This window comes from Mauremys mutica, chromosome 2 (genome assembly GCF_020497125.1).
Source record: "Mauremys mutica isolate MM-2020 ecotype Southern chromosome 2, ASM2049712v1, whole genome shotgun sequence".
NCBI lineage: Eukaryota > Metazoa > Chordata > Testudines > Geoemydidae > Mauremys > Mauremys mutica.
Genome location: NC_059073.1, coordinates 62,034,883 through 62,050,207, shown reverse-complemented (window position 1 = coordinate 62,050,207; position 15,325 = coordinate 62,034,883). Strand labels below are relative to the sequence as shown.

The 15,325-nt window shown below is 45.8% G+C and overlaps 1 protein-coding gene across 5 annotated transcripts in view; it reads left to right on the top strand.

Annotated features, from left to right (window-relative positions):
* The window catches only part of C2H8orf34 (chromosome 2 C8orf34 homolog), a 281,523-nt gene that overhangs the window by 175,207 nt on the left and 90,991 nt on the right, over window positions 1-15,325 (top strand). For 4 of the 5 annotated variants that reach the window (XM_045002946.1, XM_045002945.1, XM_045002943.1 and 1 more), the window contains exon 8: window positions 6,430-6,565. In XM_045002946.1, the coding sequence (XP_044858881.1) occupies window positions 6,430-6,565 (136 nt within the window). The remainder of the gene's footprint in view (window positions 1-6,429; window positions 6,566-15,325) is intronic. The other variant, XM_045002944.1, reaches the window with a different exon arrangement.

Below are 15,325 nucleotides of genomic sequence, written 5' to 3'. Positions count from 1 at the left end.
GCAGAGCGTGGTGCCCCAGCGCCATCCCCTGCCGGCGATTCTACGGGGCAGGGTAATGTGGTCACCAGCTGCTGCAGCTGGGTTCCGAGCTGCTGCTCGACTTGAGTCCTAACGTCGGCCTCTGGAGGGTCCACGAGCATAGGCTCGTCGTGGCTGGGGCTGGGTGGTAGGTCCGGGAATTCCTCCAGATAGTCGGCCCAGGGTAGCTCCGGCAGCTCCTCCGGGTAGCGGGCGCAGGGAAGCTCCGGCAGCTCCTCCGGGTAGCGGACGCGGGGGAGCTCCGGCAGCTCCTCCGGGTAGCGGACGCGGGGGAGCTCAGACCAGTCTGGGCGGCTGCCCTGGGTCGCAGGAGTTTCCCAGTCTCGAGCTCCCTGAGGGACGTCTGCTCTCTGTGGCTGCTGGGGCCTGACTGAGCTCTGAGGGCCGGCTTTTATAGTTCTGGGTCGCCGCCTGACCCTTTGAGGGGCGAGCTCAGAGCTCCGTAGCTCTGCCCACTCTGGCCTCCAGCAGGGCTCTCCCTCCTCTGGGCTGGAGGGGAGCCACACCGGCCCACTACAGGGTGCTATGATAGAGGTGTCTCAAATCATGAATGATATGGAGAAAGTGAATAGAGAAGCATTACTTACCCTTTCACACAGTACAAAAACCAGGGGTCTCCCAATAAAATTAATAGGCAGCAGGTTTAATGCAAACAGGAGGAAGTACTGTTTCACACAACATACAATTAACCTGTGGAACTCGTTGCTGTGGGATGTTGTGATGGCCAAAATTATAACCGGGTTCAAAAAATCATGGAGGATAGGTCCATCACTGGCCATTAGCCAAGATGGTCAGGAATGTAACCCCATGCTCATGGCAACCCTGAACCTCTGACGGCTAGAAACCAGGAAGGCAAGACAAAGGTGGATGTCTCCAAAATTAACCTGTTCTGTATACTCCCTCTGAAGGTCTGTCAGTGTCAGAGACAGGATATTGAACTAGATGAACCATTGGTCTGACACAGTATGGAAGTTCTTATTAGCACATCCCAAAGCTTCAGAGAATTGAAGGTTTGGAAGATTGCCGGTAGATTCTGATAGCTACATGCAGGCTCAATAAAACTATGGACATCCAAGCAACTTAGGCAAGTTCAGTTAGGGTAGCAGGAGAAGGATGTGGCATCTGTACTCCAGATTTGAGGTTTGCAACTGAAGACGCAAAGTATTGCTTGAGAGGCACAGTAAATCTTGGGGGACTGAATTTTCCCAAAAACACGTGTTGTGCACTCTTCAGCTCTCTCCTGACAGTTCAGATATAAAAGGTCTATTGACCCTATAAGGGGGTCAGTATGCAATAGTTTGCTACTTTAACTAGAGTTACCCAAACAGTTCAATTTAAACACAACACTGAATTAGTTTTGAATAAAGAAAGCAAGTTTATTTAATTACAAAGAGATAGGCTTTAAGTGAGGACAGGTATAAGATATTAAAGTCAGAAATGGTTACAAGAGAAATAAAGGTAAAATGCTTTCTAGTAACTAAAACTAGACTTGGTTCAAGACAAAATCCTTACCACATGTTCCCAGCAATATTACTAACCAAATTTTCATGTCAGGATTCCTTCCAAAGTCAAAAGGCTGGTTCTTTGTCACCTTAGAGAGAGAGAGAGAAATACCTGGGGCATTCTTGTCCAGTCACTCTTTGAAATGAATTTTCCTAAGGGTTACCCCTAGATAAAGTTCTTTCCCGCTGCGAGGATGGAGGCTCATGGTGAAAGAGGTTCCATGTTGTTGTTTGTTAAAATGCAGATCAATCTGTTCCTGCCCCCCTTCCTTGCCAAAGAATGGTCACTTGACAGGTGATTGCCAATCAATTTTGACACCTGGCTAGAGGCATCAGCTTGTCTTTGAGGAACTGGTTTATGCCATCCCCAAACTTGTCCGGTAAACACATTTCAGTTATATTTCAGTTTATGTTCACAACTTTACGTATAATGTTGCTACATGCATTTCACCAGGATATTATAGACCAGCAGGTTATTAGTTTTTTCAAATGATACCTCAGAAGGTATGTTTTGTACATAGATTATTACAGTTGTGTGAAGGGTGTGAATACAGGGCTGCATTCAGTCCCAGAGACATAATCAAATCTTGTGTTTAAACAAGTGTTTTGGTTAAACGGATTTGGCTAAGTGGGATTATGCTTGTATTTCCATTTGGAATGCTGATGAATTTGCACACAGCTGGCAGGATAGTTTCTTTTCCCCTCCAGCATTGCATTAGGTAAATGAGCATTCTTTGCAAAAAATCGGATAATGTGAGTTGCTTTGTAAATATTATGCATTTCAGTATAGATTACAGCTGTTTGGCTAAAAGAATAGGATGATGACTTAACCCTATTTAACATTTTGCATTTTTTTTCCTGTTTTGAGTACTATTAGACATATTCTGACATCTACCTTGCTAGTATATTTCACAAGCTTTGAAGCAGAAGGTATCTAACTTCATTTACTATTGTAAGGAAAAGGCCAGAGCAGTAGCTAATCAAATTTAGTACTAAGTAAAACTGGGTGACACACATCTTGTAGTGTAGGGAAATAAGTTTAAAATGTATGATGGTTGGCACCTTATAACATAGAATTACTGTACCTTTCTGTGTTGTCAGACAGCCAAAATTTAATCAAGCAGAGAATTGTTGGAAACCTCACTTATAGAAATAACAGCTGTTTGGGGGGAAAATGAGGCATAAGCTGCCATTTCCTTTAAAACCTGATCCATCCAGTAGTTTACAGCTGTTCCCATATTGTGACTCTCTTCTCTTTAAACAAAATTAAACTCTGCGTTTGTACACACATGCTTTGGTTTGTGTATGATATCCTTATGTATTGATTGGGTAGCCCTTGCTGAATGTAAATACATTTGATTTAAAACATTGGTTCATTTGATCTAGTTTGCATTGGCAGTGCTAGCTATGGGTAAAAAATAAAAGGAACTGATTCTTAGCTGGTGTAAATTGACTTCAGTGGAGCTGACATTTTACCCCAGATGATGATCTGGCCCAAAGAATTTAATGTTGTTTTTTATTTTTCATTAGACAATAAAAATGTTATTGTTAACACCTCCTTCAACCAGATCTAGATTAAGGGCGCTATTCAAAAAAATATTGTTGAAGTTTACTGTTACTTCTTCAGGCTTAAAGTTTATATCTTATTACTCTGCCACCTTGTATGCATGTTGTTTATTAAAAGGAATGCCCCCAAAAGAGTATCTCCATGTTAATGATGAGCAGGTTTTTAGGGCAGTGCCTAATGGGGCCCTATTGTGCTAGGCACTGTACAAACACAGAGTAGTAGATGGACCCAGCCCTGAAGAACTTACAGTCTAAATAGCCAGGGCAGACATAGGGTGGGGGAAGGGGTAGGACCCAAGCAGAGTGAACAATGTGGTGGGAACAAACGTCATGTTAATTCCATGATTTTGGGGACAGGGCAGTTAGTTAGGAGGGGAACAGCTAAATGTAAAGAGAAGTGAAGGGAGAGGGGACGTTGAAGGGAGGAGGGTTGAGGAGGACAGGGCAGGGGAGAAGAGAGTAAGGGGGCAGGAATGAAGCTGAGGGGAAGAGACTGAGATAGGAGGAGGGTTTGGTTGGAGCAAACAGCCAATAACAAAGGGCAGGAAAGTCCAGTGAGACTTGTGGAAAGCTCTCTGAATGTCTGAAAGTTTCTGCTTCTGCAGCTGCCTGCTCCTACTGGCTAGTCTGAGGCTGGTTCCTTCCTGCAGTTTCTCCCAAGGCCACATGGCAGAGGGGAAGGTTAGAAAGGTATCACCTGTGTCTTATGCCCCCAGAGGGAGTTTTCTGCTGAACAGTTCTGAATTTTGGAGGAGGGGTGTCGGGAGAAGGGGTGGCCGTGGCCCCAGCTGGGCCCCATTTCACCCCCATCCCCTTCTATGCAGACATTGCTGCTTCTCCCTACCAACTGAAGTTGCTTTATCTTTGCTACTATGATCAAACTGCTTATGCTCTAAAATGCAGCTATACAGCTATGAGCTGTGATCTCATAGGATACCATAAGCAAGATCGGTCCTTGTCCACAGTTAAAGAAAACCAAAAGTGCTGCAGGTACTAGTGTTGGTGATTCCACAGATGGTACCTCATCTTCTCTCATACACAACAAGGAGCCTTATTGCTTCAGCCCATATCTTCTCTGATATTTTAGAATCCATTTCAAAATTGCCTGTATCGTTTATAAATTCTCTGAGACTTTCTCTTCCCTCCCCTTAATTTTTCTTTATATCTTTCGTAACCCCTCAGCTCATCTACCATCAGTTGCCTTTGGCTGTTCCTGTAATTTCTTTTGAGCCTTTGAAATTGTGCATTAGACATGCATTGTAGAAAAACTGAGTTTACAGGTGCATATATAAGTAGGGCCCTACCAAATTCACATCCGTGAAAAACATGTCACGGACCATGAAATCTGGTCTCCCCTGTGAAATCTGACTACTGTAGAGGAGACCAGATTTTACAGAATTGGACAGCTGGCGAGTGGTGGCTGCTGGCTGGGAGCCCATCTCTAAAGGCAGCAACACTGCCAGCAGCAGCAGTGCAGAAGTGAGGTGGCATGGTATGGGGGGAAGGTGTCACTTCAGGGGGGCCAGGGCTGGCCTTACAGGTGGGCAGATGGGTGACCGCCCAGGGCCCCATGGTCAGGGGTGCTGTGATCAACACCCCCCCACACATACACACAGCCAGCCCAAGGCCCCTTTAACTCCCAAGTGGTCAGGCTCCAGCTGCTAGTCATGGAGGGGCTAGGGAGGGACAGGACTTCCTCTTCCTCTGCACGGGCTGTTCCTGAGGCCAGGTCACACCCATTCCTAGGAACCTTCCCCGGCTGCAGGAAGCTCGATCACTGCTGGCTGGGAGTCCAACTCCGAAAGCAGGGCTGCTGCCAGCAGCGTAGAAGTGAGTGTGGCATGGCATGGCATGGTATTGCTACCATTAGTTCTGTGCTGCTGCTGGCAGCTGCCTTCAGAGCTGGTGCCCAGCCAGCATCTGATCTCCAGCTGCCCAGCTTTGAAGACAGCAGCACAGAAGGGAGGGAGGGGTGTGATACTGTTTATAAGAAAGGTGGCCATTTCTATCACTGTTGTTATCACTGTTACTTTGTACAAGATTTATGGTAATGTGTATGTCATGTAAGGTATCAATAGAAAAGTTGTAATTTGCTAAGTATGATTATCTTGTTTCTATACATGTATCATATTTGCATCTGAAGTTATAAATATTGGCTATGTACTTGTATTTTAAATGTGTTGTATTCCTGGGTGATACCCACCAGATGTAGCCCTGATGTAAATCTATGTATTTTCGGCCCATTAGGGACACCCAGCTCTCACAATGGGCCATTGAAGAAACTTATCTCACTCAGTAGGTCTGCCTGCAGATGCCTCAGACAGCAAGGAGCCAATGGCTACCCCCTGTGATTCAGCAAAACATGGAGGGGCATGTGATATGCTCATGTGACCCTGGACCCCATCTCGGGCCAGTCATTTTCCATTGACAAAGGCTATTGGCTCTGTTTGGGACAGTAAATTTCCATGCATGTGGAAAAGGATATTAAAAAACCCGAGACACCTCCTGTACCAATCACACTACTTATATATTTGGAGGGTGATGAAGTGGATAGAGCACTGGACTGGGAATCAGGAGACCTGGTTTAAATTCTCAGTTTAGCCAGTGACTTTGGACAAGTTATTTAATCCATCTATAAAATGGGAATTATACCTCACAGGCTGTTGTGGTTATAAGTCCATTAATGCTTTTGAGCCATTTGAATACTACAGTGATAACGGTCATATAATTACACACATTATAAGTGTGTGTATGTATATGTAATATGTGTATGTAATAAATAAAAATAAATAAAGCATAATATATTTTCCAGGTTAAGCAGAATCTCTTTGATTTTTAAGAATACATTTTGCAGTGCTAGGTAACAAGAAAATACAAATCAATAGCAAGCATGTCAAGAGAAGATGCAGCATATTCTCCCAGTAACTGAATGTCCCCTTTGGATTGGGTCCCTCACTCCCTACAATTAAATTGAATAGTCAGTCACCATCTTTCCACAGATAAATTTGCAAACTTCTGGTAAATAAGTTGGTGAAACAGAACTTGAAAAAATTGGCAACACTGTCAGATATAATACATATTTTTTCTTTTATACTGTGTCATATTTCTAATGTCCTCTAGCACAATATATATGTATGTATGCAAAATCTCCTAAAATTAATGTTTCCTTTTTTGTGAAAGTAATTATCTGTCTTCTTCCCAATGTTCAGTAGCTGTTTCACTGCTAATATTTCCTTATTGACACTACAGGAGAAATACCCTTATTGTTGCAATATTTTCTACGGTGTAATTTAGTTCATCCACTCATTTTGTGTTGTTACAGAGGATCTTGATGATTTAAGAATGGAAGGAGTAACCAGTGTGATGACTTCTGGGAGTAAATTTAATCAAACTCGAAGTGCACATCCTGCTGAACCTCAGGCAAAGGTCACGTTGAACATCTGCGCAAGGTGTGCCAGGTAAAACAATAGCCAGTCATAATAACAAGTAGATTATTTTCCCCAGCTTTTTTAGATAACTACTATGCTTGCTTAAGGGTCAAGGAGAGACCACCCCTTTGCTAAAGGAAAATTACTTTGCTCGTAGCTATTCTTCGGTCTATTTTGGCAACTGAGTTTTATGTAATGTGTTCATATTAACAATGAATCAGAGTATAGATAGTCTTGAGCCTTACTTCACAGCTTGAAATTATTTTAAGCCTTTCTGAATTTCATTAGTTATCTGAGTTTCTGTGTCTTTTCAAGGGATGAATCAGGGAATTTAGCAGTTCAAAATCAATTTAAAAGCACCTCTATAAATCAAGCTATAGTTGCACAGGTGCAGTTCATGAGTTCATAAAGTTGCATCTTAACACTTCATAATCTCATCCTGTTTCACCTCTTAGAAATAATTTAATCAGTTTGAATCCTTTTTAATTTTGATAGCTGGAAGTAATTTTTGTATTTCCAGTATGAGGGCATACAAACAGCTTGGTATTCCTGAAGCCAAGTCAACTAAGAATGCAACACTAGTTGAAATGCCTTAAATTTTAGATTTCAGAGTAGCAGCCGTGTTAGTCTGCATCCGAAGAAGTGAGCTGTAGCTCACGAAAGCTCATGCTGAAATAAATTTGTTAGTCTCTAAGGTGCCACAAGTACTCCTGTTAAATTTTAGACTTAATCTCTCTCTGTAGACACAAGATAATTTGGAAGAAGGATTTAAGCCTGTTTAAATGGCAAAACTAGTCTTTTTACCCTTAGGTAAATGGCATAGATTAACAAGACCAATACAGAGGTTTGCTAATTTTCTCTCCTTGCCTTTGCCACTGCCTGTTCTGTGTTGTTTTAAAGGGGATTAGCTACTTGTATATAGAAATAATCTGTGGTGAAATCACATTGGTAGTTTTGGCATGAGCCATTCTAGTTTTGCTGTTTTTCCGTTTTAAGATTATCGCTTTTTAAAATGCCACCTGTTTAGGGATTGTTTGCAATGTTGTTGTAACCATGTTGGTCCCAGGATACTAGAGAGACAAGGTGAGTGAGGCAATATCTTTCATTGGTGAAATAGACAAGCTTTCTAGTTTACACAGAGCTCTTCAGGTTTAGGGATGTTGATTTGAAAACACTTGCTGGTACTCCTAATATACCCACAGGCATGCTAAATGCCCATGCTGTAGCACATTGTCAGCACTGTTCCTGGGATGTGATACCTCTGAGAATTACATGTCAGCATTGTCAGCACAGCTGTGTCAACACTGAGCTGCAAAGCCTGTAATTCTCAAAAAATTTGCTTTTGGTGGTGAGGTGTTGTATCTTCAGAAATGACTAAAATATAGTACTGTACTCTAGAGAGGAAATGACTAAAATAGGAAGATGGTCATCAGTACCCTAAATCATAGGGAATAAAATGCTAATATTGTGCAATATGCTTCCAAACAACCAAATGTATAGTAACTTACATTTTCTCAACTCAGTGCTCATCTGTATGTTAAAAGTTGGTAACAAGTAAATTAGGAAGGTTTGGGTTTTCTATATGTAGACTTGCACAAAGATTTAATACAAATACTTTGTATGGATCTCTTTTTAAGGAGTGAAGTTAAACCTACCTTTGGAAGTGTTTGAATTGATACATTTGGTGTCAATAATTGCACTGAAATTAATTGTTGTAATTTCATATTACTTTTCGCATATCTTTATTATTTTAAGGGTTAAAAATGAATAGTTCCATGTCCTGCTTACCATAGTGGCCATGGCATTCTTATGAGGCAAGAAGTCATTCTAGGAGCCATACAGCTGTTGTTTGGCCACCAAATCCTACTCATCCCTATTCAGTGGGTTGAATCTTTGAGCCAAATCTTGGCCTACTCTAAGGCCCCTCTGCACCACTCTAATGGTGCACATGGACCTTTAGAACTGCCTTAGATGGGCAGTTGAAGATTTCCCTGGTGAGGTTTTCCCCCTGAGGCTAATTCAATGCTGACTCAAAAACTCTGGAAAGGGACATGAGGGAGGGTTATAAATGCAGCTTTGCTGGGCCCCATGTGTGCCAAATAGTGCTCATATGCACCTATGGGTTGATCTGTACACTTCCCTCTCCCAGCCCCATTTGATGATGGCAGAGAGGACCTGACTGAAAATTTATGTCTCCACCATACCCATCACTTGAGTATCTGAACACCTGCCTCCTTTCCTTTGGCTCTTACTGCTGTTCATCAGCCTCTTTAAGCTTCCAAGGAACCATAGACTTTTCTGCCCCAATGCCATTGGGGGAAAGCTCTAAAGTTAAAGATGGGAATTGCCATTCCCCTCAGTGTTGAGGGGACTTTATCATTCTCTTCAAGAAGGTACGAGGTCCAGGGATACTACTGGAGCTTCAGCTGCTCATGACACAGTAGTTGAGAAGAAAGCCACTTTTCTCCTCTGTACTTGGTGAAGCAGTTGCCTCCATGTCTTTTGTTTTCTCCACAATGGACTGCTCCAGTGGGTTCTACATCCAGCAGCCCAGCTACTGGGTGGAGTGAGCTACAGGAAGCATACTATGCCAGTACTCTAAAGACTGATTTAGTTTCCTATTGGTTTGCAAGTCCAATTCAGTATGTTGATACACGTCTTTAAAACTTTGTCTTGGGTCCTAGCAGAACACCTCTGTCCAGAAGTTGGTCCAGTAAAAGATATTACCTCACCCACTTTGTCTCTGTTTTCCAGCAAGGCAGTTGAAGTCTTTCAATGTGTTGTTGCAAACATTCTGTGGTGTTTAGTGGAATTTAACTCCCTTGTCAGTATGTCAAAGCCTACATTTATTTGCCCTCGGGGCATGCTGTGGTGCCTATTTGTGTCTGAGTTTTTGCTTAAGGTTTGGGAAGGGTATTTTTATTTTCTTATTTTATCTTTTTTATTTAATTAATGTTTGTAGTATTACACTGTGAAACTTTGGGGTTCACCTAGCCCAGTAAGGGCTTGTGTCACCACCTATCCTATAACCTTGGGTGCTTCTGTGCTGTTCAGCTTTAACTCAGAGCTCTAACATCACTAGCCTGCTTGAGAGCACAATGCCTGGCTGCTCTTCCAGGGCGATACCAACAGCCCTTCCAGTCCCAAGTCTCCCCAAAACCATCTCCCCTACTGTGCTCAGCCCCTCTCACTGTAGCACTCACAAAACCTTATCAAGTTCACTGCTCCTTCAAAGAGACAGTACACAGCACCAGCCTGTTAGTTTGGCTGAGGATTTTAATCTTCAATTTGAAACACTGCACTGAGAGGGGTGTGTAATAAAACAAGGTTAAGTTTATTAACACAGAACAGATATTTGTGATACCAAATGGAAGGAATGGAACTAGAAATGGTTACAAACAAAAGTAAAAATATGCTTCTAAGACTAAAACCTAACTTAACAAACTAGAGTCTTCTGTTCAAGGTAGATTTTTTTTTCACTCCAGTTGCTCTTCCAGTATGACAGTGCTTAACCAGGATCCAACTCAGAGCACTTAGTTTCTTTGTCTCTTCAGATGAAGGATGCCCAAATGGCTTTCCTCCCTGCTTACATCCTCAAGGTTTTATCTTTGTTTCAAAGTCAGGAAGCCCTGTTGGGGGCTCAGCTTGTTGTGTCCACCAGGGAGCTGATGCCATGCTAATTTTTGCAGTCTCCTCCCCCTGGTCAAAATAGTTAGGAGGCCATCTCCCCCACTCGCTAATTTGATGGTTTTGTTTAACTTTTCTGTACTTTCACTGCCTCTCCTTGTTCAATTTACATTGGGGACACATTCAAGCAGACAGGTCCACATTCCTTAGTCTAGGGTGGGGTGACGTAAGCCCTACATGCCAAACACATTTTTAAGAACATATTTCTAGCACATACTTATATTTTTTCCTTTATCACCTGTACGTGCACCCTGCAATAATATTAATGGACCAGTGTGTTACCAGTTCACATATGATACCTTACATGATACCTTTTAGATACAGATTAAGACAACACTGAGCTGGTCAGGACAGCTGAATCTCACTGCTAAATACCAGGGAGCCCCTTGTCCTCTGACACTGGGGTGCTCTTAGGGTCACATTGACCTATACTGTGTTTATAGATATGCACCCTGATCTTGGTAGTGGGGCCCTTTGTAAAAAAAAAAAAAGGAAAAATAAATACACATACAGTTAAACAGGTAAGTGTGTTCCCCTTAACTCACCCATTTTATGGCTTGTAATAATGGGGCTATATAAAGTGACTTAAAGTGAATACTCCCATTTAATTTCAGTAGAAGTTTTGTAGGTAGGAGACTTGTCAAATCAGATTACCATTTATCACAGGTATTTTAGCTGCCTGTGGAATGAATCGGACTTCTTCACTTTTTTACTTAATTGGCAGAGTTTTAAATATTGGGAAATGTGCATCTTGGCTCAGACAAAAATGTAATTTTAACCACTGCATTTGCACATCCAGGTCCTTTCACCCTCCTATACTTTTAAAATGTGCCCTGCTCCAATTCAACTCCTAGGCCAAGGCACTCTCTCTGAAGCTACTCCTAGAGGTTTCCAGTCTTCCTAAGAGGAGGCTTAGTGACACTGCAGAACTGTTCTGAGAGGGATTTATGTAGATGACTTCAGGAGTTCTTCGAGTGCTTGCTCATATAGATTCCAATTAGGTGTGTGCGCACCGCTTGCACGATTGTCGGAGAATTTTTATCCTAGCAACACCCGGTAGGTCGGCTGGGGAGCCCCCTGGAGAGGCACCTTAATGGCTCTGGATATATACCCCGAGCCGACCCAGCGCCCCCTCAGTTCCTTCTTACTGCCCGTGATGGTCATTGGAACTGTGGAGCGCGGCATAGCTGTCCTCCACTCTTCCTAGCTTTTGCTTCCCGGTTTTAGATAGTTGTTCCAGTTGTTATAGTTGTATAGTTAGTATAGTGCAGTAGTTGTTTTAGTTATAGTGTTAGGTTTGTGATTAAATTTAGCAGGTTGGAAGGGGTCCTCTCCCTTCCCCCCTGCCTGCTGGGCTCATGCCCAAAGCTCCAGGTTTTAAACCGTGTTTAGCCTGTTCAAACCCTATGCCAATGGGAGACCCCCACAACTCTTGTTTGAAATGTCTTGGGGAATCTCACCAGGCTGACAAGTGTAGGATCTGTAAGGCGTTCAGACCTTGAACCAAAAAGGAGCGGGACTTTAGGCTCAAGCAGCTCCTTATGGAGGCGGCCCGTCGCCCAGATCCCACATCGGCACGCCAAGTTCTGGCACCGAGCGCATCGGTGCACAGTGCCCCGGCAGCAGCTTCAGGTACTGCACCGCGGGGAGACTCGGATAGAGGCCCGTGGCACTGGACCTCTCCAGCACTGCGTCCAGTACAAGTGACTCGGTGCTGTTACCTATTGCCAGGCCCGAAGAGACAGCGTAAGCTGGAGGTGACTGCCTCTCAGCAACAAGCACCGGCACCGCCTTTGCCAATCTTGGAGTCGCGTCTGGCACCGGAGCGACCGAGAGTACAAGCGCCGATATCGGCACTGTTGACTCCGGCACCGAGGGAGGAGCCATCGAGTCCAGTGCACACTGGCTCCCTGACCCAAACCGTGGTTGAGCCCTGCCTTCCATCAACGCTGGAGACATTTGCAACAGTGAGAGACCTCATTGCCCTCACAGAGCCGGCACCAGTGCAGGCTCCGGCTCCACCTTCAACTCGTGCGGTACAGTCTAGGGGCAAGCCAACCCTAATACATCCACCATCTCCTAGAGTGGAAACACGGCACCATTCCCAATCCCGGAGTAGATCCCGATCCCGACACCACTCGCAGTCCCGACGCCATTCCCTCTTGCGGCTTCAGTCGTACTCGAGGCACCGATCCACCTCATGGCATGGCTTTGGGCTGCGGTACCATTTAGACTCACAACGTCACTCCCAGCACCGGTCAGAGCGCCGATCTCCTTCCCGGAGCCGATCCCAGCACTGCTCCCACAGGCGGTTGTCGTTGCGATCCAGATCTGGATCCCGGTACTGGACGGTCATCGACGCCAATCTCTATCCCAGTACCACTTCCCAGCGCCTCACTGGCACTGCTCTCCAGCGACCCAGTACCGGTCGGCATCGCAACCCACAGAGTTGATACAGACACTCTTGGCACCGCCTTGGCCCTCGCGCTCCGCCTCACAGATATCACAGTCCGAGGGCACCTCGCGATCAGCCTACCCCACTCCAAGCCAGGGCAAGGGTAATATGGGTCAATGGCAAGATGAAGGCCAAGACCCTAATCAGGAGCCTGCACAATGGTCCTTCTGGACCCCATGGGTGTACCACCAAGCCCAAGGTGTTCCATCAGGGGCTTCCGGTTCAGCCCATTCAGAACCCTGGGTACCGGAAGCCACCATAAGTCGTCCTCCTCCAGGGGGTATGGAAGCGTCTGCACCCAGCGCAGGCCCCAGACCCCAGTATAGCAGATCCTGGGCAACAGGACCCCTCACAACACGATCTGCCATAGGATCCCCTGGCCCCTGTGACGTCTTCCTCATCTTCTCCAGATGAGGCAGTGGCAGGGACAACAAACTTGGGTCCTCCCCCAATAGACCTTAGTGCCCACCAAGACCTTTTATTTAGGGTGGCATGTAATATGGACCTACAAGCAGAGGAGGTAGTGGAGCTGGAGGACCCAGTGGTGGACATCCTTTCAGCAGAAGCCCCATCCCAAGTAGCATTGCCCATCATCCGCACCATCCAGACCAACGCCAAGACAATCGGGCAGACCCCTGCCTCTATCCCACCGACGGCCAGAGGAGTGGAAATACTTTGTCCCCTCCAAGGAGTATGAGTATCTTTACACTCACCCTCAGCTGTGTTCACTAGTGGTATCCTCATTGAACGCAAGGGAATGGCATGGTCAACAAGCTCCAGAGCCCAAATCAAAAGACGCCAGGCATCTTGATTTGTTTGGGCACAAGATTTACTCAGCGGGGGCCTTCAGCTCAGGATCACAAACCAACAAGCACTCCTGAGCCGTTATGACCATAACTCGTGGAATTCCATGGGGAAATTTAAGGCGTTAATTCCACGGGAGTCCAGGGATGAGTTTGGGGCCTTAGTGGAAAAGGGCGAAAAGGTGGCTAAGACTTCCTTACAGGCCTCCTTAGATGCACAGACTCTGCGGCTAGGACCCTGGCATCAGGCATAGCCATGTGATGCATCTCCTGGCTGCAGGTATCTGCTTTACTGCCAGAGCTGCAACAAACCCTGCAGGACCTGCCTTTTGATGGGCAAGGCCTGTTCTCAGATAAAACAGACTCTAGACTACAGAGCCTGAAAGATTCCAGGGCTATCATGCGCTCCCTGGGAATGCACACCCCAGTTACCCAGGGCAAGCCCTTTAGGCCACAGACTCAACGGTTCTACCTCCCACCCCCCTCATCCAAGGCAGGACTTTTATAGAAGACACGGACGAGGTGGTAGAAAGAGATCCACCAGCCACCAACCCAGTCAGAACCAAGGCCCCGCCAAACCATCAGCAGGGCCCACGAAAAACTTTTGAAGGTGCGCCCGAGGACGGCTTACTAGCCACCATCCAGGATCCTTCCCCCCATTTTTAGATCGTCTCTCCTATTTCCACCGGGCGTGGTCCCGTATAACTTCAGACCAATGGGTTCTTCGCATGGTGGAAAGGGGATATTCTCTCCAGTTTTCTTTCTCCCCTCCTTCCCATCCTCCTTCACTGTCCCTCTTCAGGGACCCCTCTCACAAGCAACTCTGGCTACAGGAGGTCCAAACGCTCCTGTCCATGGGAGCAATTGAGGAGGTTCCAAGGGAGCTAAGGAGCAGGGGCTTTTACTCCCGCCACTTCCTAATCCCCAAGGCAAAGAGTGGGCTTCGACCCATCCTCGATCTGCGTGGACTCAACAAATTCATGGTAAAGTTGAAGTTCCGCATGGTTTCACTGGGGACCATTATTCCTTCCCTGGAGACTGGTACGCTGCTCTCGACATGAAGGTTGCATACTTCCACATAGCGATTTACCCAGCGCACAGATGCTTCCTTTGCTTTGTGGTCAATCACAAACACTACCAATTTGCTGTCCTTCCCTTTGGCCTGTCCATGGCTCCCAGAGTGTTCATCAAATGTATGGCTGTCGTGGCGGCCTACCTTCGTCGACAACGGATCCAAGTGTTTCCGTATCTCGACGACTGGCTCACCAGGGACCAAGTACAATCCCACGTTCGACTCGCTCTCAGCATGTTCTGCCAGCTGGGCCTCCTGCTCAACAACGAAAAGTCGACTCTGGGACCAACCCAGAGAATAGAGTTTATCGGGGGCAGTCTTAGACTCCAGACTCGCCTGAGCCCTCCTGCTGGCCGCACGCTTTCAGTCAATGGCGAACATCATCCACAGCCTTCAAAACTTCCCGACTTCCACGGTAAGATGTGCTTCAGCCTTCTGGGGCACATGGCTTCGTGCACTTACGTAACCAGGCATGCCAGACTTTGGCTTTGCCTGGTTATCAACAGTATATCGACCAGGTCAAGACAGCCTGAGCATGGTGGTCACTATCCCGGAATCGGTTTTGACCTCCCTCCATTGGTGGTTGGAGCCCACGTCGGTGTGCGAAGGGGTACCATTTCACACCCCGCAACCTTCCTTGTACCTAGTCACAGACGCATCATCTCTGGAATGAGGCGCCCACCTCAGCGAACTCCAAACACAGGGCCTTTGGACCACGTCCGAACTAACTCTGCACATCAATGTTCGAGAACTGATGGCAGTATGCCTAGCGT